At 36.3% G+C, this 26450-nt stretch overlaps 1 protein-coding gene across 4 annotated transcripts; it reads right to left on the minus strand.

Moving 5' to 3' along the window:
• Positions 1 to 882: 882 nt before the first annotated feature.
• Positions 883 to 25685, minus strand: ENTPD3 (ectonucleoside triphosphate diphosphohydrolase 3). Of its 4 annotated transcripts, XM_014062075.2 has the most exons (11): positions 25306 to 25684; positions 22313 to 22474; positions 16584 to 16711; positions 13525 to 13642; positions 11099 to 11249; positions 9640 to 9799; positions 6441 to 6671; positions 5598 to 5870; positions 5279 to 5389; positions 3585 to 3722; positions 884 to 1149 (listed from the first exon to the last, which is right to left on the minus strand). In XM_014062075.2, the coding sequence occupies exons 3-11, from the start codon at positions 16689 to 16691 to the stop codon at positions 916 to 918; spliced, it is 1524 nt and encodes a 507-aa protein (XP_013917550.2). In that variant the 5' UTR covers positions 16692 to 16711; positions 22313 to 22474; positions 25306 to 25684; the 3' UTR covers positions 884 to 915. The 4 variants fall into 4 exon arrangements, with proteins under 4 accessions (XP_087569043.1, XP_013917550.2, XP_013917549.2 ...); XM_014062074.2 differs by lacking the exon at positions 22313 to 22474; XM_087712917.1 differs by lacking the exons at positions 3585 to 3722; positions 22313 to 22474 and having other exon boundaries at positions 883 to 1149; positions 25306 to 25685.
• Between the last annotated feature and the right edge of the window lie 765 nt (positions 25686 to 26450).

Here is a 26450-nt window from a genome sequence, read left to right on the forward strand (position 1 = left end):
CACCAAGGCAATCAAACCGGTCAGTCCTAAGAGGAGATCAACCCTGACTGCTCTTTAGAAGGCCAAATCCTGAAGATGAAACTCAAATGTTTTGGCCACCTAATAAGAAGGAAGGACTCACTGGAGAAGAACCTAATTCTGGGAAAGATTGAGAGCAAAAGAAGAAAGGGATGACAGAGAATGAGGTGAGTGGATGGAGTCACCAAAGCAGTCGGCATGAACTTAAATGGACTCCAGAGGATGGTAATGGACAGGAAGGCCTGGAGGAATGTTGTTAATGGGATCGCGATGGGTCGGACATGACTTCACAACTAATAACACAGCTCTGTATTATTTTTTAAGCTGTTTCCTGATTGTGAATCTTTCCTGCCCATAAATATGTAGGAATTATTTTCCAGAAAGATTGGAATATATTTTCCCAATAACCATCTACTTTGATTCTTGTTACATTCCTTTTGTGTATATGAAATTAGGTTTTTGCATTTCATATTACTAATCTTATCACTAATTACTATAGTGAATTACCAATTCCTACTTCATGTTTTAAAAAGCTATCTTTCAAATTATTCTTTAATCATCCTCATTAGAAATGTAAACAAATCTAGCTAATTTTCTTTAGGTGATTTTTTGTCTCCTATCAAAAGGAGTAAAGGCTATTTAGTTATTGGGTAAATCAAGAACTAAACGATCTCCTTCTGATAGTCCTTTGCCCCTTGTGTATTAGGACTGCTTGGTTTTTTTACTTTTATATCTGCATGTTAACAATTAAATCCTGAATTGCATCGAAGTTCTAGATGAGATCTAAAATAGATTGAGGTATTCATAATGCAATAGTTTCTTATAATTACTGGGGTGTCCCCCCCACCCGCTTTTTACATAATTAGTGAAAGTTCTGGTCCATTTTTTGAACTTATTTTATTCTATAGCAAACACATGTTCAACTTGACAAGTATTCTTTTGCATGCGAGACCGAACATATGAATACACTAGGAAAATAAGACACAGTAATGCCACTGCTGTGAAGAAGAGTAACAGTCCAGCAAACAGAGAAGGATTCATAGGTAACCAAATCCTATTGCTTTCTGCTGGGATCATATTGGTGAGGCTAAGCATATAGCCCAGTGACCAGGCAATGCTGCTGTTATCAACCTAAAACACAAAAAACACATTGCTGCTGTTAAAATGTAATACCTTTGTTATTACAAAAAGCAAATGCTTCTATATCAGGCAAGTCTGACCCATAGCTAGTAATGTAGGCCCACAAAAATTGTTAACATTATTATGTGAGTTATATGCATTAACTATATATTTTATATACCGCCCAATATAATTCCTCTTCATTCAATATAAATCAGGCAAGCCAAAAGTATGCTGTAGATCTACATAAAGACACTTCTTCATTGAATTCAACTCCTGGTGAATAAAAGGACATGTTGTTGTAATTTTTCTTTTTAATTTCAAAACAACACTGAAATAATATACTTATCATCTTTTTTTTTTTTTGCTAAAAAATAGAAAATCTTTATAATTTCTCATCAAAGTATTAATCAGGCCCCACCCTTAGTTTCCAAGCCCAGACAAGCTGATCATCTGCTGAAGCAGTTGTGGGCCATTAAAATATTTTCACCCATCTTGCACAAGTGGTGCTATCTTTGCCAACTGGGTGCATACTTGAGGGAAATCTTTCTGGCAGCAAGATAACTCTCTGCTGCTTTAAAAAAAACAGTACATATATTTGAATACAAAAATTATATAAACTTTCAGCTCATGTATTCTTTTCCCTTTCTGTAGATTAAGGAATTATATAAGAATTCAGAACTCCACATATGTATATAAAACATATTAGGGAAACTATAATCAAAACTACTATTCTAATTTTGGATACTATGATAGTTTTATCACCTAGAAATAGCAGCGAGCAGGGGTAAAAATCTTGCAAATTACACATCCTAATATTAATGTCCAATTATTTGAGAAGATCTTTTTGTTTACAGTCTTCTAATTTTGTGGGATTTTTTTTTCTTCCAAAGATTAATTAAAACTTTTTGGTCCAGTTGGAAGGACAGCACATGCATTTTAAAAACAAATAACTCCTACAATACTGATCAGGAACATTTATACAGACAGTTACAAGACAAATATTTAACTTTTCCCAAAGCTAAACCTATGTCAAGAAAGACCCTCGTGTTGCAAATCTTATTAGCTTGGTTCATTCATTGTGTTAAACTATTGCTTATTTAACCAGAGTTTATTGAATTATGGTACCAAGTTTATTGGATTTACACAACATACTAAACCAAAGCCAAGCAAATCATAATATAGCTTAGCCTAATGTGTGCTTAAATGCTGTATAATGGTTGTCATGTAAAAAAATAAAAGTAAAATCAGAATGATCTTAGGATTGCTGCAAAGAAAAATTAGTGTGGCATTTCAATCTATTGCCTTTCCTTAATGTATTGCCTTAATGCAGGGGTCGGCAAACTTAAACACAAAGAGCCATATGGACCCTTCTCACAGAAAAGAAAACACCAAGAGCCACAAAGGTCCTAACCAGAAGCCCCCTGTTCAATTCTGGAGCTGACTGGAAGTTCAGTTTCCCCATCATAGAGTCTCCTCCTAGCGCGACGTACTTTTTCCTCTATCTGTCATAATCGAAAGCCCTATCAATTGTGGAGACAACTGGAAAACCCTCCCCTTGCCATAGAGACTTCTCCTGGTACACTGTGCTTCTCCCCCGCCCCTGGAAGCTCTTCTCAAAATTGTGGCGCCAACCAGTGACGGAGCTGCAGCAGAGGGAGGAAAGAGCCACATGTGGCTCCTGAGCCAAAGTTTACTGACCCCTGCTTTAATGTATTGCCTTTACTTAATGTATTATCTTTTCTTCTTCAGAGCTGAAGAAGCTTCTTGGATGAGAAGCAAAACATCTTCAAATAAAAACAAAGTCAGATTGCCTCTTGAAAAAGCATATTTTGGACAACCATAGAGCCAAGGTGGCACAGTGGTTAAATGCAGCACTGCAGGCTACTGCTAGATCAGCAGTTCAGCAGTTCAAATCTCACCGGCTCAGGGTTGACTCAGCCTTCCATCCTTCCGAGGTGGGTAAAATGAGGACCCAGATTGTTGGGGGCAATATGCTGACTCTCTGTAAACCGCTTAGAGAGGGCTGAAAGCCCTATGAAGCGGTATATAAGTCTACTGCTATTGCTAACCATGATCTGGATGACTGAGAATCTCCACAGACATGCATGAAGCAAGATAAAAACATAAAGGACCTAAAGTGAATGTTTCTTTCTATAATCAGGAACATCTGAAAATATTTAACACATTAAATCTAAATGATAAATCTAGACTAGTTATTTAAGTTTTGTCAAATAGTATAAATGAATAGTATGAACCCTCAAATCTACCACTTGGCCACATTTTATCATTGGACTATAATAAGCCAATTTCTTTACTAAGGCAGCTTTAAGAAGTATGGAGAACTACTATAAAATGGCTCTAACTCAGAATCCCTTCCAGATCTTTTAATTCTTCAAGACCTGTGTTTTTCTCAATTAAATAATCTTAAAAGATTGTTAACTTACTTCTTTTTGAAAATGAATCTGAGGCCAGTTGTCAGCATTGAACTTATACCCACGTACAAGTAACTGGTAGATATAGTTTGCTGAAAAGCAGTAAGATCTTGCATACGTTTCCTCAAATTTAGAGAGCATAAATGGCAACTGAAAAACAAAACTGACTATTGATAACAAAGTAAGGTTTATTTTTTTAAAAATATATTTCTTACTTTTCTGTTGTGATTACAATGGTTAAAATACTGTACCTAAGAAAATGATTTGCTGAAATCTCATGGAGAGATCTTTGGTGTACTATATTTTTCAGAGTATAAGACGCACCGGAGTATAAGATGCAGCAAGATTTTCAAGAGGCAACTTAAAAAAAAGTTTTTGCATTCTGCAGACCTCCCAAAAATTGCCCGTTTTTCATAAAAATGGGCTTGGTTTTTTCCCTCCCAAAAAGGGCATGAATAACTTTTAGGAAGCTTGTAGAGTGCTCCTGGGGGCGAGGAGCAAAAACAAGCAAAAAACGGCCTCTTTTTTGCAAAAATGGGCCCGTTCTTTGTCAAAAAAAAGGGCATGCATAGCCTTTAGGAGGCTTGTAGAATGCTCCTGGGGGCTGGGGGGGCAAACAGCCCATTTTTGCTCATTTCTGCCCTCCCCAGCCCCCAGGAGCACTCTGAAAGCCTCCTAAAGGCTCTGCATGGCCATTTTAGTGAAGGGGGTGGAGTTTCAGGAGGCAAAAAAATGCTGTATTCGGTGTATAAGATGCACCCAGATTTTCAACCTCTTTTTTGAGGGAAAAAGGTGCATCTTATACTCTGAAAAATACAGTAATTAATTGCAAATTCAAGTATCTCAAGAGATACTAATACAATAGGCAAATAATATCATGTGTTGGGAAGTAACTGTTTCATGTAATTTTCAATATGTATTTTTCCAGTGAAAAGAAACTCTGATATACAGAGACTCCTTGATTTACAACCATTCATTTAGTGATCATTTGAAGTTACAACAGCACTTTAAAAAGTGACTTATGACTGTTTTTCACATAGAACGGTTACAGAAGCCCCATGAACATGTGATCAAAATTTGGATACTTGGCAACTAGTTCATATTTATGATGGCTGCAATGTCCTGAGATTATCTGACTACCTTTTGCAATCTCTGGCAAGCAAAAGTTGATGGGAAAGTCAGATTCACTTTACAACTGTTACTAACTAAACAATTTCAGTTATTCATTTAACTATGACAAGAAAGGTCATAAAATGGGGCAATATTCACTTAACAAGTTGTCTCACTTAGCAACAGAGATTTGGGGCTCAGTTCTGGTTCTAGTCTGGTTCAGGACTACCTATACTATCTAACCTTCAGTGTTTCAAATTATGTAAATCAAAAGGCACAATCTAAGAACAGTAAGCACATGTTTCCCTTGTTGATTTTAACGTGAAAATCCTGTCTTCCCAGATGAATTTCATTATACTCAATGAGGTTTCTTTTTATGCAGTATTGCAGTCTTAAACATTTGTTCAACTTTGCCTGGATCACTCCCAGCAGTCTGACACTTGAGTAGTACCTCCTGTCATAGGGCTCTATTATTAATATATTTTCTGGAGTAGCTTTTTCTTTAAGCATTTGGATTAAGAAAGTTGATTCTGCGTAGGAATATGCAATATCTTTTGCTAGTACTTTTTTTCCAGAAGCTTGAGATTGACACAGACCTGATTCCAATCCTGTGAGCAGAAAGTCCACATGCTTGAATTGAACTCAGCCAGTGAAAATTGTCCAGTTAAGTTCAGAGCATTTACCGTGTAGTAAAATCCAGAAAAGGCCTATAAATAAAGTCAGATTAGTGATTGAAAAAAAAAAATACTTGAAGATTTATTTTATCAGAGCAAAAAGGTATATTTGGCTTCTCATCCACTAGCAAATACTAAATATAAAAACTACAATACAATGAAATTAAAAACAATATTTATAATATTCATGCTCTGCCAAGTAAACAAACAATGCAGTAAGCAGCCAATAATCAGGACTTACCACGAAATTCCCTTTAATTTTTGGCTGGTAGATTCCATTGAATGAGCAGTCTTCTCTATCTTTACAAGATTTGAAATCAAATAACGTTGATACTGCCTCCCTGCAAAAGACTGGATCCCCAGTTCCTATGACATGTACAGACTCGCTTGGACTGTAGTTCACTGGTTTTAGGAATTCTGAGCAAAGACTTCCATATAAATATTTCATTGTCAGAACAGTTCTATAATTCTGAGGATAGCATGGATTTTTTATCCTGGATTTATTGTCTGAATCCTAATAGTTTATCAAAACACATATAAAATAAAAAGACAAAGCCAAGAAGGATTCATTACAAGACATTTATAAACAAAGCATGTGCTTCAGTCTTACTTCAGCTTCATTTCAATTTCTTCAAGAAATTTCTCTCTATTTTTCTCTTTGTCTCTCTCTTATTTATTCATTTTTTATTTTTAATGGCCAGAGCATTCCTGGGAATAAGGAAGCCTAATGGTGTCAGAAGTTATACTTGCTAGAACATTGGATAGCATTTTGGGAATGCAGAGCTAATGTCATGCTGAAGCCCAGAGGCAACATAGCAAACCCCAATAGAGTCCAATTTTTATTTACTTATTCCCAGTGAACAACATCTTGCCAAATTAAAGCTCTAACCTTCTAAACTACTAAATATATTTTTGAGTGATTTCAAAGTGTGACTACCCTGAACCTTCCCCCTCCCCCACTCTATCCAGTTCAGAACTGTGAAATCTCTTAATCCAGGCCACAGGAAAGCCATGTTGTCAAAACTGCTCTTCCAGGTACACATTCCATCACATCTAAGTCTTAATGAACATAATCCAGTCATACCTGCAGAATTGAAGCTAGCAGTTTTTTTTCTGCTTCATCTCTCCCATAACATTGGAAGCTGTAGGTATATACACTGTATTGGTAACCAAACAGCTGCACCTGTAGTGTGCTGTTGAAAGTTTGCATGCTTTCCTCAGGGATGAATGATATTTGAGTGGAAGCCCCTCCTAGATCCAGTGCACCTATAGTCTCAACTCCACGGGGATGGACCCAGGCACTCCAAAGGTTTTTCTAGATATAAAAAGACCAAATTGAAATATCATCTGATGTGGAATTCTGATCTTCTCTTTCTTAACATAGAGAATATTAGAAAATAATGCTCAAATCAAAATGGAAAAATATCTAATTGTAGGATTCTTTTAGATAGAATGTACTTTAAAGATTACAATTAAGGAACCCATTTTTCCTAGTTATAAAGAAACAAGGAACTATCTAATTAGAGAAAAACGTTCTAGCCTACTGAGAGATGCCATTAAGAAAGGAATAAGCAGGCTGAGTGGAGAGGCCAAAGAGCTGCCAAACATCTAAATAGAAATATAATTCTTTTGTTGATCAGGGTTTGTACAACCAGCTTCAATGAATGGTTTTTCTCAACTCAGATGCCCTTCCGATTTCTCATTGCTGAGATTCCTAGAAGCTGCAATTAGATGAAGTTCATAAGTGGATAAGCTGAAATAATATAAAATATTTGCTCTAAAAGTTTTGTTGATGTTATAGTAATATAAATTCTTTTCACATTTTGTTGCATTTTCAAGGCATTAAATTACACTGCTGACTTTTGCTCATTTTTTTTATTTTGTTACTTTTTTATTATCTTGCATTTTGCTCTTATACCAACATATTAGGTTCTTCTATTATAAAAGGAAGATCTAAATTAAATAAAAATATAGTAATTATACTTGAAACCCTTATAATGTACTACATTATACTTAGCTTTGAATCTTTGAATTATGAACTTTCACAAATTTTTATTAATTTATATGATTTATATACAATAATATATATTATAATATATATAATACTAATATGATGTATATATTTATATAGAGAGTTGGGAATGACTAGCACATGTGTGTGAGGGGAACCTTTACCTATGATTTATATAGATGCCTATCTCCCCAAAAGTTATTCTGAGTGGTGTACAACAAAGTTAAAAACAATAAATAAGTAAAACCACTGTCACTATTAATTACAATAAAAACAGCTATAATAAATGAATCAAATAAGAAATAGCAGGTAAATGATAAGCAAGCTGCCTTAAATTTTTACCTGTCCCTGGAGTTCTGAGACTTGCTGTCATAACCAGGTCTTAAGGGACTTTTAAAAACTCAACAGTGACAAAGAGATTTCACAATGTGGATGCCACTGTAGAAAAGGTGTACCATGTAGAGGCCTGCCAAATGTAGTTCCCTAATCAACGGCACCCATAATATGTCCTTTTTGCTAGATCTGGTGGAATGGGTAGGAGAGGTGGTCCATTCAGTAATAATAGACTTTGATAAATCATAAGTAATTTTCAAGGAGTTGCATTCACTTACCCTTGCAGTATTTTTAAATTTCTTTTTATTAGTGTTTGAGTGTTCCACTAGGGATAAGCTTAGTTATACTAGACACACACACACACACACACACACACACACACACACACACACACACATACACACACACAAACAGAAAGATATTTGGATTTCTTAATTTTGATATGAATTATTTTTCTATAAAAAGCTTCAGTTTTAATGACAATAACTAAGTAGTATGCCAGAATTATTCAAATATATTAAAAAACAGTGAAGATTGAAAAAGTGCTTTTAATATTTTTCTTACTCATTTAGAGAGCTGATCTGACAAATATACTAGCAGCATCCTTGATAATTTCAATCTTTCTACAAGTCTTGAATTTTTTTGTACATTGATATCACTAGTAAGAAGGTGGAATTTATTCATTTTTTATAAATTTATTTACAACATGAATAAAAATGTAGCTCTGAGTAGGGATTCATAAGTTTTGCATGAAATTTTGAAATAAAGCTGAAACATTGATTCTTTTTCAAAAATAAATATACGCAATGGAGAGAGAGAGATGAATACTGTACAATATAATACAGTAATAACTGTACTCAGCTTATGCACCTAAACAAAGTATACAATTCATTGTGAAATTTATAAATATTATTATTCTCAGCATAAAGAAAAAATCCACCGTAAAAATTTGACAGTTAAGTTGATAATAAAAGGGAAATAAAAGCTAGCCACAAAAATAGTGTTTGCTTTACTATTTCACTTTATCATCTCTTCTCAATTTGATTTTTTAGCATTAAGCAGTGAGGATGAATAGTGGTTATCAATCAACTCTAAAGGCACTCCCCTTGCCTTTAGAGCAGATAAACATGGGACAATAGTGAGACCACAGACTGAGGAGGAGGTTCTGCAAATGTGATCAGAACATGCAAAACAATTTTTATTGGATTCTTCTTGAATTACTTTATAGATTAAATGATCCATGACATTTTCAAAAGGGGTTTCATTTCTTATTATTTGGCCAGATTTTTTATGAATATATATTTGTAAACAATAACAAATACCTTAAATATACAAGGTGTTTATATTTGGCACACAGAAAATTAATACTAAACAAAATAAGATTAAAAATTGAAATTTGGCTGGCAAGCTTTTCCTAATATTACTGCTAAATTTAAATTTACAGCAGTTTGTTTGGTGATTGGTGGAAGTTACAATGGCACTGCAAAAAAGTAACATGACAGTTTTTCATAAATACGATCATTGCAGCATCTCCATGGTCATGTGATCAAAATTCAAATGCTGGGAACTGGTTCATATTTATGACAGTTGCATTGTCCCAGGGTGTTTTGCAACTTCTGACAAGAAGAGTCAATGGGAAAGCCAGATTCACTTAATAACTATGTTACTAACTTAACAACTTCAGTGATTCACTTAACAACTGTGGCAAGAAAGGTTGTAAAATTGGGCAAAACTCACCTGTCTCACTTAGCAACAGAAATTTTGTGCTCAATTGTGGTTGTAAGTCAAGGACTAGCTGTATACATTATACTATTATATTTAGGAAACTGCCCTGTTGCCTTGCATAAAATGTGGGAAGCCTATGCTAACCACAGCACATATCATTTTAGATATGCAAGAAACAATAGAATGTAATAAACATGCATAATATTCCACACACCTCCAAGAAATTGCCTTTTAAATAGTTGGCTGTAATCCATCCATATACCCCTTCCTCTTGGCCAGTTATGATCTGAGCATCCCTAAATTCAAAGGGCTGTGATATGAAATAAGTCTGAATGCTCTGAAGGACTTCACTGGCTGCTGATTCATTTTGCAACCTAAGTAATTCAGAGAAGATAAAATGCTGAGTGTCTGAAAGGAGATGCTGTTTATGATCATAATTTACTAAATTGATTAACACAGAAAGTTGATGATTTTTTTAAAAAAATTAAAATTCTATTTTTTTTAAAAAAAATTAAAATATTTTAAAATTTGTAATTTTTAAAAAATTGGAATTAAAAAGAAACCATCAAAGGCTGATTCAGATATGCATACAGAACATATCTGATTATTTTAATGTTTCAAATAAACGAATAAACTCTTTTGAAAATATTGTGTTTGAAAAGGTAACCAGGTTGTATCTTAATAATTAATTTGTACTGGTTCATTCAAACATCATTACAATGGATAAGTTATGAATATACATGTCTGAACAAGCCCCAAGATACATGCAGCTACATTAAAGCTGCATGTTTAGCCTTATTTCATTAGAAAGATCAACGAGGCTTTCCCACAGGTGTAATTATCAATACCTGCTTATTTAAATGGAATGCAAATTATATATGAGTAGACAACTATGTAATTGCTTTGTAAATTTGTTGCAAAAATGCATGTCCTGCTTTCTAAATAATAGGCAGAATATACACTGCATTGAAATGCTTATCCATTAGCAAGATTGAATAGTTATCATGAATCCACAAGAGAAAATGCTATGGATCCTCATTATACATATTTGTATCATATCAGTTGGATATCAGTTGGATATTATAGTAGACATTGAGCATAATTATGTGCAACTATATAAAAAACATTTAATAAGCCAGAATTTCAATATGTCACTATTTTCTTTTTTTTTTATGACAAAAAATATTTTATTTCAATCATGGATACTCAAAAGATTATTACTTGTATTGCATAATCTGCAAAAATCTATATGTAAATGATTTTAAAGAAATAAAACAGACATGCAAAATAACAATGAAGCAATACAAATGAAAACATCAAGGTCTCTATTAACCGAGATTTATTTAGAAAAACTAATCCTGTTGTGAAATACCCAGGAATTTCCGACCTAGGATTGATTTTTTTAAAGCCATTAAAAATCTGTTTAATATCTGCAACAATTTCATTCCCAACAATCTATCTAGGAACGATCACAATCTCTGTTGGGTGTATTGAGTCAGCTAATTTATCTATTAATCTCATATAGTAATGGGAATTAGATAAGGAGAAAGTGTTCTTGTGAAATGTTATTATACTCTGCTGCAGTCTGTACTGAAACAATGAATAAAGAATTGTGTGTAGCAGTCCTAGTTAAAAGAGGCATATCAGAATATGATGCAGTTTTCCTATTATACCTCAGAAGTCTCATGCCAGCTGTGGCTCCCAAGTAGACAGGTGTGCTTTTGTGCAAATGAAAAGGAATTTTCTCCTTTACTTTATTCATACAATCGTTGATGGGCATAGCAATTTCTTGAGGGTTACTGCCATAGCTGGATATTCCAGGTCCTAGAAAAAAATAATTAAAACATTTAGCTTGTTCTGCCAAGATCAGCGCAATATATCTGCTTCTTCCATTGATTTTGCTTCTTCCATTCAGATTTTGTAGCCTATATATAGTAGCCATATGATCTGTGTATCTTGTATTTATTTTTATTTGCCAATAACAATGCATTAGAATTTTTAATATTTTAAAATGTATTTTAGTTATATTTAAAAACAGAATAAAAAAGAAATCAGGAATCAAGAATGCAAACAAACAAAACAAATAAAATAGAAGAGGTTTACAAGCTCTTCTATACATTCCTCACTAATCAGTTAAAACTGAAAAAACGTCTTGGATGAGAAGCAAAATGTTTAAAAAAGAAAGCAAGAAAGTCCAGTTGCTTTTTGGAAAAAAACACTTTTAGGACAACCATGACCTGGATGATTGAGAATCTTCATAAACAAGTATGACAAAGCTGAAATTAAAAAAAAACAAAACTAAAATAGTTTTATATAATAATATTCTGTTTGTTTTATATAGTGTTGCTTCCAATTCTGTTGATTTCTATATAATATTAGTTCAAACTCTGCCAGATATGTAATCTTTTAGTTTGCACAGTATTCTTGTAAATTTTTGTTTCATTGCTTGGTTTGTGGATTACTATGACTAATGTTTGGACAAGATGAATATATTATGGAGGTAATTAAATTTTGATGGTGGGGGGCCTTTGGTGAGGGCACCATGTTTTAATTTTGTTGATGTGTGTTCCTGTGCAGTAGTTTTGTGTGCTGTGAGATAATTGCTGTGAAAAATTCTTAAAAACATCAGAACATTACAAAGCAGGTTACACATTTGACTGAGAGTATATGAATATAATAGATCACATAAACAGAAGAAGATCCAATAGATATTTGTAACTCAAATAAAATAAACCAGCCATCAACAGATCTGTAAATACGGGTAAGATATATTACCCACCAGTCACCTGATCAGCAAATATTTGAGGCAGAAGTACAGATAGCACCTTTCCTGGCAATCAGTTAATTGACACCTTTCACTAAACAACCCTCTGAGTTTACTTTGCATCATATATAGATTATAAATACTATAAGCTAATCACCACTTTTAAATTACTGTAATAATGAAGTCAAAAATTCAACTGAAAACCATGTGAATACCTTAATGTTCGTCTGATGAAGTACAGAAAACTAAGCTATTAGTACTGTATGTATTAGCTTGTTTGCTTATATAACTATTAATGTTTGCCCTGGCAAGGTAATTGAACCTTTAAATAAAACTCTTCTAAATTATCTTTGAGATTTGCAAGGAAGGCAGATTAGAAATATTTTTCCACAATATACTTTCCTTTATTTCAAACTGTCCAGGTTAAAAAATACGCAGAATGTCTTTTTTGGATTTATTCTCGGAGTTCAAACACTATATGTTTGAACAGAGTATGATAAGAATGCCTTTAATCTGCTAAAATTGATTGATTCTTGCTATGCCTCACTTTACTCTGAGCATATCCAAAGATACGTGTGGTGGAGGAAGAGAGCACCTAGAAAGATTGATGATCCATTCTAAAAGAGGAATATTCCAATATGTGGCCCTGTACTTTAAAAGAATCCTGATCATGTAAAATAGTCAGACTGAGAATATGCTTGAGTGCTGAGAACTGTGACGTGTCGGTTCTTTTATTAGTCATAAAAGCAAAAACTAGTAATTTTCAGATAGGATTCAGTTTGGAGACTGCTTTTCCTATATATTTACAGTTTTTATAGTAAAATTAGTTTGGAAAGAATATCAAATGCTGCCATGGATATTTCAATTCCTAATTGTCTGCATGAGCAGAGAGGTTTATGAGTTTGTATCCATCAATGAAGCATTCATTTAACATACAAATCTGATTAGAGAATACATACCATCTCAAATAAAAAACACCTTTGCATGGAGAATTCAAAAGCAACAGATCAAACAGCATTTAAAGGCTGGTTAATTTGGAAATTACTTTGTCCAAAACATGAAAGGTTAGTGATGAAATCTGGTTAACCCTGATCAGGTCAGGCTACATATTCTACCTATGAAACTCAATGACTATGCAGGTAATCTCTTTATCAGACTGACTCCTCTTACTTAAGATATAGAGAAGATAAGAAAGAAGAATGATAAAGATCCATAGAACTCATGTGAAATAAAAGCATACATATTTCTTCTATTAATGTAATAGTTCCATCAAGACAGTTCAATCCTTGTAATTTTTTTTTACTCCATGCAATTATTTCAATATTTATTTCTCACCTTTCACATTACACTTGAAGGTTTGACTTACTACTCCAGTATTATTTTCTTTTTCTGCTGGCCATTCATATACATAGACTGTTGTCCGAGATGAACCAGCATCAAGCACTATTCCATACTGAGGAGGTCAGAGAGAAAAGAGAGATTATAATCCCAAAAAGTAGCCACCTAGTTCTAATAGAAGCTTAATATTTTATATTTATATTATTTAACTTAGATGGTATTTGTATGGGCCTAATGCAAGGGAGGAAGAGAGAGAGAGACAGAGAGGGAGGGAGGGAGAGAGGGAGAGACAGACTCACTCTACAGCAGGGATGTCATACTGGATTTCTTTGAGGGCCAGATCAGTATTGTAGTTAATCCTCCATGGGCCCGGCAGGGGAAGATGGGACAGATGCCTCCTGCAGCACTTTGCCAGTTAAAACAGGACATGGGTGGCTGTGCGCACCCCGCTTTGGTCAGCAGAGTGCTGCAGCAGGCCGTCCAGGTCTTGCTATTTCCAAGCCAGCCCTGCAGGCCCATTTTAACACCCGTTGGGCCAGATTTGGCCCACAGGCCTTGAGTTTGACACCCCTGCTCTACAGCAACAGGAACTCTTTTTCTTTCTCATTACATGACCTTATCCTCTGACTCTTCCAAGACCCCATGCCATATCCATCCCTTAATACTAGTAATATTACTTAAATGCTGTTTTGATCCATTCTCAGAGCCTTTCCCAATAAAGTGCCTTCTGGATGTGTTGTACTTCATTCCCATAAATCTGTAGCCACCATGGCACGCCTCTATATTAGCAATAGCAATAGCAGTTAGACTTATATACCGCTTCATAGGGCTTTCAGCCCTCTCTAAGCGGTTTACAGAGTCAGCATATTGCCCCCAACAACAATCCGGGTCCTCATATATTGAAACCCAATGCATCTTAAGAGCACCATGTTGGAGAAAGTATCTTTCGCAACTGTGAGAGAAGATAAAGAGGCAGGCAACCCAGGCCATGCAAATTATCAACACATGATATGAAGGCTTGGGTGATTCTATCCACATCACACATGATACTAATGTCATTACTGCTACACTTTAACCTTTGTTCAAATGAGCACTGAGCAAGTTCTGAGGGTAGACATTGTAATGACAACAGTTCCTACTCACGGTTATTCATACCATAGTCACCTCTCATCTTGACTATTGCAACACACTCTACATGGGCTGTCTCTGAAAAGCATCCAGAAGCTCCAGTTGATGCAAAATGCAGCGGCCCGCATGGTTTTGTGCAGACCTCAGTGTGCACACATATTGACTCTTCTATGGAAACTGCATTGCTTGCCAATTTGCTTCTGGGTGCAATTCAAGGTGCTGGTTGTCACCTTTATAGTCCTTCATGGCTTGATTATCTGAGGGACCATCTTTTGCTGATCACATCTACCTGACCCACTAGAGCAGGAAGGCAAGGAATATTGTGGGACCTGTCCTCTAATGAGATACATTTGATGGGACCCAAAAGAAGGGCCATCTCCATGGTGATTCCCTCTGTCATCCTCCCAGAGATTAGACTGGTCCCCTCTCTAACACTTTTTTTGGAAGGCCTTGAATTTGTAGTTCTACAGTGGGCCTGGGGAACACAGAGTGGGATGGAGCCCATTACATAGCTAGTATGAATGTGTGTTGTCACCAGGATTTGGGGGGGGGGGTAGGAGTTATTATTCCATTATTTTACTTTTTATTATTTTTATTTCTTTTATATGGTTTTTATAATCTTGTAAGCCACCTTGAGTCGCCATGGGCAAGTCAGCAGCAATATAAATTTTCTAAATAAATAAATAATACATAAATGCCACTATCAGGTTAATATCTGAATATGGAATGTTTGGATCAGCCTGCCTTTGTCTTTAGGCAGCAAAATAATTAAAATCAGGGCTTGACTGTCATATATATATATTAATATATATATTCCTCCATGTCAAAAACTTGCTATGCAACAGCAGATACAATTGTTCAAGAGAAACAAATGCAATGTCTCTTTGAATTCACAAAGTGAGATCCATTTTTCTTTCACTGTGGATACAGTATACATCTGACTTTAGAGGATTTACAATGTTCTCTAAAGCTCCATCTTGTAATCCAGGGTAAATAATTGTGATATACACAGTGGAACTCTCATGCTCAGATATCTGTGACTCACACACAAACAATAAAGGTGATCCATTTGTGACCAAGTGAACAAAAACTATTATTATGCAGTAATAATATTGTACATTGAATTCAGAGACCCCCAGACCAGTATATTTAACAATAATTAAAATGCATCCTTTCACAAGGAACTGAATAGCTTCAGATTTTTAATAGAAATTGTCCAGAAATATTCTCAACACCAACTTCACATATTACATAATTATTAATTTAATTACCAAAGTACAAGGTTAACTCTTCTTGATTGGCATTTTATGTTAAAATGTTTTTATATTGTTGACAGCTTCCTTTTAATTGGTCAGCTAAAACCTACCATGCACTGCATCTTTTTCCTTATCTAAGCAAATTACCCTCAGGTTTTCTATCTAGAGCCAAGGTGGCGCAGTGGTTAAAAGCAGCACTGCAGGCTACTGCTAGATCAGCAGGTCAGCGGTTCAAATCTCACCGGCTCAGGGTTGACTCAGCCTTCCATCCTTCCGAGGTGGGTAAAATGAGGACCCAGATTGTTGGGGGCAATATGCTGACTCTCTGTAAACCGCTTAGAGAGGCCTGAAAGGCCTATGAAGCGGTATATAAGTCTACTGCTATTGCTATTGCTATTGCTATCCTTGTCCTTTAACAAACAAAGTTCTGGCTAATTATATCTGTTGAAGTGCAGCACATCTGAAGAACATCTAGAAAAAAGAAAACATCCAGGCTTAAATCTGCACAGTGCCACTTAGGTTCTGGTCTAAGTGTGGAAACTAGCTGTAGTTTCTCCCTGGGCTGAGCATTTTCAGGTAATTCGTTTTCAATATTATGTCATTGCCTCAGCATTTAATATCTCTGTTAAATATCAGATGTTACAAAAGTCCTAGCTTATTATTTAAGCCTACCTTTAGACCTGGAGAAAGGATCTGTTTCCGATTCATCTGAACAAGTGTAATAGTAACAATAATTGCAATGCTTAAAAGCAGAAAGATTAAGGTGACAGTGGTTGGCATTTTGTACTACACTTGGAAACCTAAAAATAAGGAGAAGAAAAATGACATTATTAATTTTTGAAGGAAACAGTTTCTTAAAATGAACTTTAACACCTGAGGTCCAAGTTCATTAGCATGAGATGAGGAAGGTGACGTCTACTGGACTGAATACAGGCCTTGAATGGTTTTGTTGTTTAAACAATTTTTATTTGTTTTTGAACAAAGACAAACATAAAAAAACCATATTCCATTACAAATTGTAGAAAGCGTGTCAGTTGGTTACATTATTTCCATGCATCTCTTCCATAGTCACCACCTGCTTTTCATATCAAATTGCTTATTTTAAATTCACCTATATTCATGTATATCACAATTATTATATCTCAACCTTAATTTGACTATAATTGTTTTTACATCCTTTTATATATAATATTCAAAATCTAGAATAGGATTATATGATAACATTTCATTAAATCATCCTAAAATCATCCAATCACAATACATCTTTATAACATATTCTAGATAAAACTTTTAAACAACCTCTCATATTTCCCTTGTGTTATTTATATAAAATTTCATATTATCAAACCTATGCATCTATATGTATTGTTATCATTATTAATCATTATTTAACTCTAGCTATTGTCGTTTCATTTTATACATACTACTAGTAAACTAAATTTAGCTTAATTTTTTATTATACATTTTCATTGCATCAACCTGTATCTTTCCAGTAATAGTACAGTCTTATATCTCTTGTCATTTGTAGCATTAATGTTCTAGTTACTTTCTTAATAAATCTTGTATAAACCTCTCTTGGCAACATGTTATTCCTTTCGTATCTCATAAAAGCTTGAAACCCAACATCTGTTCTTTCCATCAGCTTATCTTTGGTTATTGCTAGTGCATCTGCCAAGATTTCTCTCCTTATCTCCGTCAATTTTTCTCTCTTTTCTTCTGTGCTTTGAAGTCTGGGGTACAGTTCCAATCCATCTATCTCCCCTTTCCATATTCCACTCTTGCCATTACCAACCACGTTCACTTTGTTGTCAGTATCCACAGTTTTCTTATCTCTTTGCTCATTTTTTTCTTCCATCTTTTGAACTCTGTCCTCCACTTTCTTCATTTGGTAAACATCCTCAGTTTCTCCATCAGATTTTTCAGAAAATTTTGTATTCCATATTCTCCAATTTCTTTTCAATTCTCTCTGTCACAACTAATAGATTTTGAATTTCAAACATAATCATTTGCAATGTTACAGTTTCTTTTTCCTGCTGAGCCATTCTTTCAATTTTGCAGACACTGCCACTATAGGGTTCAAGGCTATTTTAATAAACTTCAAACAGGTTCATTTATTATCTTTCAAGTCCAAATGTTGTCTTCCCTCCAATAGCTAGTGATAGAACTTCCGAAAGGCACCTGTATAAATAACATGTGCTCTTCCTACTATCACTGTCAGTAAACAAACTGAAAGAACCTTGAATCTCAAGTGATCAAAAGAAAGAAGAAAAAACAATATATCCAGCCTCCAGCCTCTAAGTGGCAGTGTAATTGCTTTTCCTCCTGTTGTTACAACCTTCTTTATAATCCTTCTTATTATCTTCTTTATTTTCTAATCTTAAGAAAGAAAAAAACCCTTAAATAGAGATCAAAAACAATCCAATCAATCAAATCAAGCATAATAACAAAGGAGAATTTTAATCCATAGGTATAAGCAAAAGTAAAAAAAGAAGAAGAAAGAATTAATCCATTCAGTTTAAAAAATAGGGAGCCCCTGCAAAAGTTCCACCCATGGAAAAAAAAATAGAAACTGGATAACACACTAAGTTCAATGCAGATCAATCTTGCCGCCTATAGTCTTCTGTCTTCAATTTTAACTTAATTTTTTTTCTTGGGTAGTCTCTTCCTTTAATAATAAAATTTCCTCACCAATTCGACACACTTTTTCTTTCCACTTTCTTCCCGTTCCAGAGCTGTCCCAACTTCAGCAGCTTCATTAGCTGCATTTCTGTTGCCAGAAAAAAAGGGCTATTCCTGGATCTTTCAGGAACTTTGCAGTATCCCTGAGATCAGCAGGAGGTGCCTTTCTCAATCACCGTCTCTGCGGGACGGTTTAGGTCCAAATGGACTGTCCAGTGGCAGAAATTCGACTGCGATCTCAGAGCACCAAGATTGCACGTTGTGCCGTCGCGACGTTAGCTCTCCTCTGTCTTGAATGGTTTTATCTGTATAGATAAGATGACAACTTCCAAAATTCCTTGGACATCTGAAAGGCCTTAGTTGGAAAGACTGAATTAGTTGTATAATAGATATATTTTATTGCATATACAGTATAATAGATATATTGTTATCTGCTAGAATTGCCTTCTTTTTTTCACTAAAGAACTTCTGTCTTGTTGAGCAAACATTTAACAAGTAGATGTTGTAATTTTGATTTGTCTGATCTGCAACTTTTTTACATGCTATAAAGAGGATTTCAGATTATATCTGAATTAAAACCTAGATGATAACATGCATGTCATTGAATGATGGGCATAGGCAAATAAGTGAACCAACATCATGGTTAATGTCCACAGAAGCTTTCCCCAAATGGATGCACTCTAGAAATTATTATTTTTAAAATGCTACCTCTAAGCAATTCAAGATACTGTGACAGTCTTGTCTGCTGTGTGTATTTGCCAATCGCTTATTCATATATATGAATACATTTTGCATGGCTATGGCAAGAATGAAAAAGTATATGATAATTTCATATTATTAGGATTGGTTGTCTGATGTGTAGATTAGATTTGCATTTTAATCCACCTATCAAGTCCTTCCAAGCGCCTGGGATTGGTAGATGTGAATGTTCAATAGTGTTACAGGATATAAGCTGTTCCAGGTAAAGCTGCCTTTTGCAATTGACTGATGATGATGGTGTTCCGGAAATTTTGGAATTAAATAAGGACCTATCTTTGTTTTCTTTTGTTTTGTTTCCCATAGTCATTCTACTTCTATTTTCAGGTCTGTGTGTTTTGTGACTATTATTTCTCTTCTATTCTGCTTTATTCAGGAATTGCACAATCCAGCTTTATTATTATTATCATTATTATCATTAGTTCACATTTTATATATGTCATAACAATCATAAGCTAAATTATTTTTACCAATTATTTATAATAAGATTGCAAGTTTTCAGATTCCTTTGATGCACTAGATTCTATGATATAGCTATATTCCATGTTGCCAAATACCTCCAAGTGTATGGATCTCTTGACATATATGTCAAGAGAATGTGCTAAAGAGAAAAGGAGCAGAAAAGATTGCTATATTTTTCCCAGGATACATCCTGAGAATGGATTTGAATCTCAGATTTGTGAAGCAGCCTGGCTAGAATTGTCTCTTTTATAAAATTGAGAAGGAATCCCTGCTTTCCCCCATAGCATGGAATTATGGAACCTCTCCCGCCTCCAGAAATGCCTGTTTTTCTATTCAATGAGTAAGATTCAGGACTATGACCCTGTCAATCTAGATCTATGAGAATGGCTTTCTCTACAGAATCCCTTTACCAATCTCAGATAAATCAGGAGTTCCAGTCAACCAATTAACTCTCTTTGTATATATTTGGTTATCATTATTTGAATAGAGATTAAATAGGGCCTGTATCATAAAAATGCAAATGTTAACAATTACTTCCAGGTTCTCACTTTCAATTGCAATTGCACCAGCACTCAAGTATTATGTTGCAATCTACAAGAAACATTGTTCTACTTGTTACCCTAATTGTGTTAATGAAGAAAATTGCAGTATTCCCATTATTTATATTGCCTCAGTAAATTCAGACTAATTAGCGTTTACAGCTTTTTCAGCAGGGCAAACATCCACCAAGTTTAAAACAATTGTTTAAAAGGGCATTATGTCTTCAGATAACATAATGAAATACCAGGTTGTGAGATTTTAGCCTAGCATTTTGTGAAAATCCAAAGCAAGTTGTTCATTTATGGGTAAACATATTGTGAAAATCCAGAAAAAAACCCTTGGTTTGATTTATTAAAGCATAATTAAATTAATCATAAATAAAGTAGCTAGGTAATAAGGTTTAGAATATCAATGGATTGCCTATGCTGGGATACCATACTTCCTGAAAATAAGACCCGGACTTATTTTCTTTTGGGCCCCAAAATAAGCAGCAGGTCTTATTTTGGGGGGATGTCTTACCTGCTTACCTTAGGACCTCTGCAGCCAGGCCTCCCATTCCCCAACACCTATCATGCTACTGCCCAACTTCTTCTGTGGCCACTCACAGCCAGACGCCACATGGCTCATTTTGCAGCCCGTGCAAGCTTGTCTCCAAGCTGTAAAGCTGTCTCTGAGCTGTTTTTCAGCTGATTAAAACAGTTTTAATTTCTGGAGGATTTTTTTTGAAGAAGTAATGTTTTAAAAAGCTACCATCAGCTATCCTTTTCCTTTTGGCTATATTCCTCTAAGTACACTCCAACCATTTCCACTTGACTGCATTTCATTTCAGTCTTGTTTCCCTTCTGAGAAGGCAGAAAAGAATGTGAGCCAACTATGTGTAAGGTATGCCGCTGCTTGCAGCGGGAAACAGTGAGACTCATTGCACCAGTGCCACCGCTCACAGCAGGATACTCTGAGGTTCGTCACACCCATGCTGCCACTTGTGGCAGGATGCTACATAGTGTGTTGCACTATTGCACATGCAAGCAAACCAATTGAGCTGACCTGTTACCATTTACTGAGGTGGCATACAACAATTGTACACAGCAGCATGGGTTTTAATGCCTTTCAAGGTGGCCATAGAGTGGAGTTTGTCCCAATGCCCGAGTTCTCTCAGGAGTCCCCTTCCTCAATAACCCTGACTAAATGGATAGACTCACTGCAGGAGGCTTGTGGGAATGTAAAATGGGCACTCACCAAAGCCATTGAGAGATGCAAAAGGAGCAGATAGACAAAAAGTGACACCCCCCCCAAGACTTTTTACATAGGAGAGAAAGTTTACCCTTCCTCCAAACGCCTGCCCTGTAAAAGCTGTGTCCTATGTTTATAGGACCTTTTCCCATTGTAAAAATCATTAACTCAGTCATGGTGGAGCTGAAACTCCCATGCCTGTTGGGGAAAATACATCTGCTCTTCCACAGTAGTGTTTTTGGTTTTTTTTTTGAAGCCAGTGATAGGTTCGAAGCTAAGGCCAGTGACTCGGGAAGCCCCAGATCCCATTGCAGTACAGGGAGAGACCCATTACGAAGTAAAAAGAATTCTAGATTCTAGACTGTACAAGGGGGGGTTACAGTACTTAGTACAGTGGAAGGGCTATCCCTTTTCAGCAGCCATTTGGGTGAAGAGTCAAAACATAAGAGCAGACAGGCTGATCAGAAAATTCCATGAGAAAAATCCCCAGAAGCCAAAAGAACAGCCAGGCAGTGGCAGGGGTGGCTAAGGAAAAATTAATCTGTCCACATTTGGTATTTTCCAGATACTCCTCACTAATTATTGTGTTTCCATGAAAATAAGACCCAGTCTTATTGTCTTTTGGCCCCCAAAATAAGCACTGGGGCTTATTTTGGCGGGTGTCTTAATTTTTTTGAGTGCCACCGCTGTAAGTCGGGGGGGGATGGAGCTGCCCGACATGCACACCAGCTTACCTCAGGACTCCTGTGGCTCCACACCCTGATAACTGACTACTGGCAGAAGCACCACCAGCCATGTGCAGCAGGAGCCCACGTAGCCACCAGCTCACGTCTTCTGGTGCTGGCGGAGTACCGGAGCAGGAGGCTGAGCAATGCAGCCAGGCAAAACACTCCGTTCTGATGGAGAAATGAGGATGACTCAAAAATATATCTGTTTGCAAATGGGACACTTTAAAATGGAGCATCCCATTTGCAAGCAGGTGAAGCTTCTTCTCCCTCTGGGCAAAAATTGTGTGGCATAGCCAGGAGGAGGCAGAGAAACAGGGGGTGGGGGGAGGCAGACAATCCCAATATGTCACCCACTCAATCCCATTAGCTCTTGGCTTGTTCACCGCCGCACCAAGCAGACGCCCACATGGGGGCATTGGAATCATCTGCTCCCTCCCCCATGCCTCTGCCTCCTGCTGCCGATGCTGCCACACAATCCTCCTGCAAGTCTCCTCTGCGCCAGGCAGCCAGCAGCACATCCGGATCACCTGCCTTACTCTCCACCTTGCTTCCATGCTTGGACTTACAGGTATCTACACTGCGCCAAAGGTCCGGGGGGGGGGGGGCTATGCCCACCCCCCAGGCTTATTGAAGAGGTGTTTTCTATAGGAGATTACAAGACTACATAAAAGAAGTAGCAATATTCTGGCTAGATTATTAATATTATTAACCATCTCCATCTCCATAAAAACAATAGCTGTTTTAAAAATAGCTAAAATTTCAAGCCTTTTATATTTAATTATTAATATCAGAGAGGAATATAAGATTAAACAAAGATAGTACAACCAGCTCTAAACTCTTAATTCAATTACAAGTGACTAGCTACCTAGGAAAATATTTGTTTCCTGGATTTCATGAAATTGAAAAATGTCATCCCCTATGAAATTAGCTTGCTTATATTGCACTATGAACTCAACAAATGTGTTAAATACATCTGCTTAAAGAAACCTACATTGCATCAGATGAACTGGATCAGAGGCCCCTCTATCATTAGTACTAACTTGTTTGTTCATAGGGCTAATTGGACAACACAGAAGACATCTCTTTTTCTTCAAGCTACATAGCAGAAGAAATGTTTGTTCAACATTTTTTTAACAAAAAAAGATACCTTTTTTTTAAAAAAAGAAAAAAATGCAAGTTATTTTGATGTCAAAACAATTTGATACCTACAAATAAGATTAGCAACAACCAATAGAAGGAGGGGCTTTGGAAAAGTTGGGAAGTAGAGAAGAGAGGTATTAATAAATGAATTTTGCAAACGGGTGAAGCAGGTATTACTGAGACTTGGTCTGAACATGTCTTAGAATAGAAAATTGCTGCATTTCAGATTACAGGTAGGAGACAGCAGAGAAAAGACATAAAAATGGTAACTCTTGGGGAGCAGGAGGAAATGGCCTAGCAGGGGAAAACATTTTTAATCCTTTAAATTTGGAAGGAGGATTCCCTCCTTGTGCATCTGAATGGTAAAGTTCATTCCACTTACCTAGCATATGTAGATACAACAAGGAATGTGGGACCTAGTAAAGCAAGGGGCTTCACTGGGAACAAAAAATGTCCTCCATCTGTTTTCCAAAATTGTAATCCAAGGTTACATGTTGCTGCTCTCACCTGTTCTCAGATAACTTTAAAACAAGCACAATGCTTCCTACAAAAACTTTTTGTCAGTGAGCATAAAAATTCAGGTATAAGATGTGATAGTTTATTCTCTCCTTTTAAAATATAGGGCAACAGCTATAGTAGAAAAGGGATGATAAATGAGTGTTTAAGAGAGGAGGAACACAAAAGATATACACAAAAGGATTTCTATTTATTCATGCAAAATGACGTTTTGAGAAAGTAAAAGCAAAAGTGTGCGTTAGAACATGCGCGTGAACAAATTCCATGTTCCATATTATAGGAACTGTTTAGATGAAATAAAAAACGTATACAGGAATGTGTGATGAGGAGCAAGCATGTCTGCATCAGAAACAGGAAGTGTGTATCATGGGAATTCTCTATATATATGCACAAGCAATTAAGTGACATAAAAAGATCCCTATGTTCCATGTTTTGATGAAAAAGAAAGAGAAGGAGACAAGTGGAGAATATATGTGTGTAAAGGAATCATAAAACAGATTTGTAGTTGCTTTTATGTAGTCTGGGATTAAGATCAAGCATTGATTGCTGTCATTAATGAGCCATTGGAGATTGAATAACCTCTTTGATGGTATGGGTATTAGTAGGCCAGGAAGCTCTTAAGTAGTTAATTTATCAGGACAAAGCCTGCATTTTGACTGTTAAGTCAAAATCTAACCTAAAATATACTTAGTCATCACCCATGTTATCCCTAAGCATAATTCTAACATTCATCGTGGAGAAGCATTTAAAGAATGGCAATCTTTAAGTCAAGGCTAAAAACAGCAATTTTCATCTTTAAAAAATGTTTCAAATGGTTAAGCAACTTTATATTGCTTATATTGACCAAAATTTGCTCTTTAAAAAATATGCCTGATGTATCTAAATTTATTAAGCTTTTATTATTTTGGCTGAATCTCTGTCTGAACATTCTTCAAATCTTTTAGATCTAGATTTAAGGACAATTCATCAATTACTGAAGGGGTTTTCTCTAGGTCTATGAATCCTACAAACCTCTGGGCAGACACAGGCCATATAGATATGCCTTCCTGTGTTTTTCACTTTTCTTTATTAATTCCCCCCCCCCCCACTGTATAGAGATTACAATGCCCTATACACTATTGGTGATGACGACAATCTTTTCTTAACACATATAGAAAGTGCGCGTTGGGAAAGGCTGCCCTGGATGTACAGCATCCTACATTCTCTCCTTCAGTCCTTCCAAATCAGACCATCTGCACAGAAACGCAGCGGCTCTCTCCCTCTGCTAATCTTTAATAGCGAATGTCTCTCTCTCACACACAAACATACACACCTGATTGCTCACAGAAAAACCAGTCCCTTACTTTTCTCAGGAGCAGCGGTCAGGACACTTTTACTGCTGGCCAGGATACGGGAGGCTTCACTGGATCTGTCTTATATCTTGAGCGGTGGGAGGCAAAGGAAGGTCGCTCAAATCGGGCCAGGAACTCATCGAGCTAAACAGTAGGTGGGCAAAGATCGGAGACCAGGACCAACATGACGAAAATGTCACTTGCGCAGTGGGAGGCAGCCAATTCGCCGGATCCTTCGCGGGTTCCTTGCTGTAAATTCGCCTGGATCTGCTATCGGCCCCTCCCTCTGCTGTTTCACGGAGCACGGAGATCGGCGCTGGGGAAGGGCCCTAGCGCCTCCTGATCTGGAACGAAAAAATGAGAGACCTTGACCCACAATCCCCCTCCTCGCTGCCTACTCCAGCCGGGCATCAGGCGATCCACCTGTTCTCTGCCTTTTACTACCAAACAAGGGGGACACTGTGGGTCGAAATCTGCTGTAGGGAAAGGTGAGTGCACCTTGCACTCCCGAGCAGAGCCAGTTTCCTTCTTCGCCCTTTATTATCATATCGAAAACAGGTCGCTGAATCTTAGCTATGGGGAATGCTTGCTGTACGCGTAAACGAACGTTTAGATTGCATTCGCGACCTAAATGGGAGTTTAGTCCTTCAGGATAATACAGATCGTATCTCCGAGTCGAAAGCCCAAGGCTGTCTCCACATCCTATAGATGATCTTCAATAGCCTTTTGGGAAGTCGAATTACTGAACTTCTTCATTGGGCAGGCTCATGATCTTATCAGGTTACCTAGATGCTGTCCCAGCATAACTCAGACCTGAACGATAACTACTATTTATTAATCTTGTAATAGTGGTAATGGAATAGTCTAGCAACTTATAATATCTGGGAAGAATGTCAGCCATTCCATAAAATGCCAGCAGACCCTTTCCACTGAGCATATATAGGTCTTTCTGGTTCGCGTACTATTTCTCTTTAAAAATCTCTTTTCTTTTCTTTTGCGGGGAGGGGGGGGACTCTTTTTACCCATCTGTTTTCTTTCTTCCAAATTATCTATTTGTTTACAAAAAAGGCAGCCCAGTAATCTCTTTGCAAGATAGCTGGGTAGGTGAAAGGGTACTGAAGTTGATGGGGAAAAATACAGTGAAATGAGATACTTAG

This window comes from Thamnophis sirtalis, unplaced genomic scaffold (assembly GCF_051295495.1).
Source record: "Thamnophis sirtalis isolate CommonGarterSnake01/CBP01778 unplaced genomic scaffold, rThaSir2_p1.2 scaffold_4, whole genome shotgun sequence".
Lineage (NCBI taxonomy): Eukaryota > Metazoa > Chordata > Lepidosauria > Squamata > Natricidae > Thamnophis > Thamnophis sirtalis.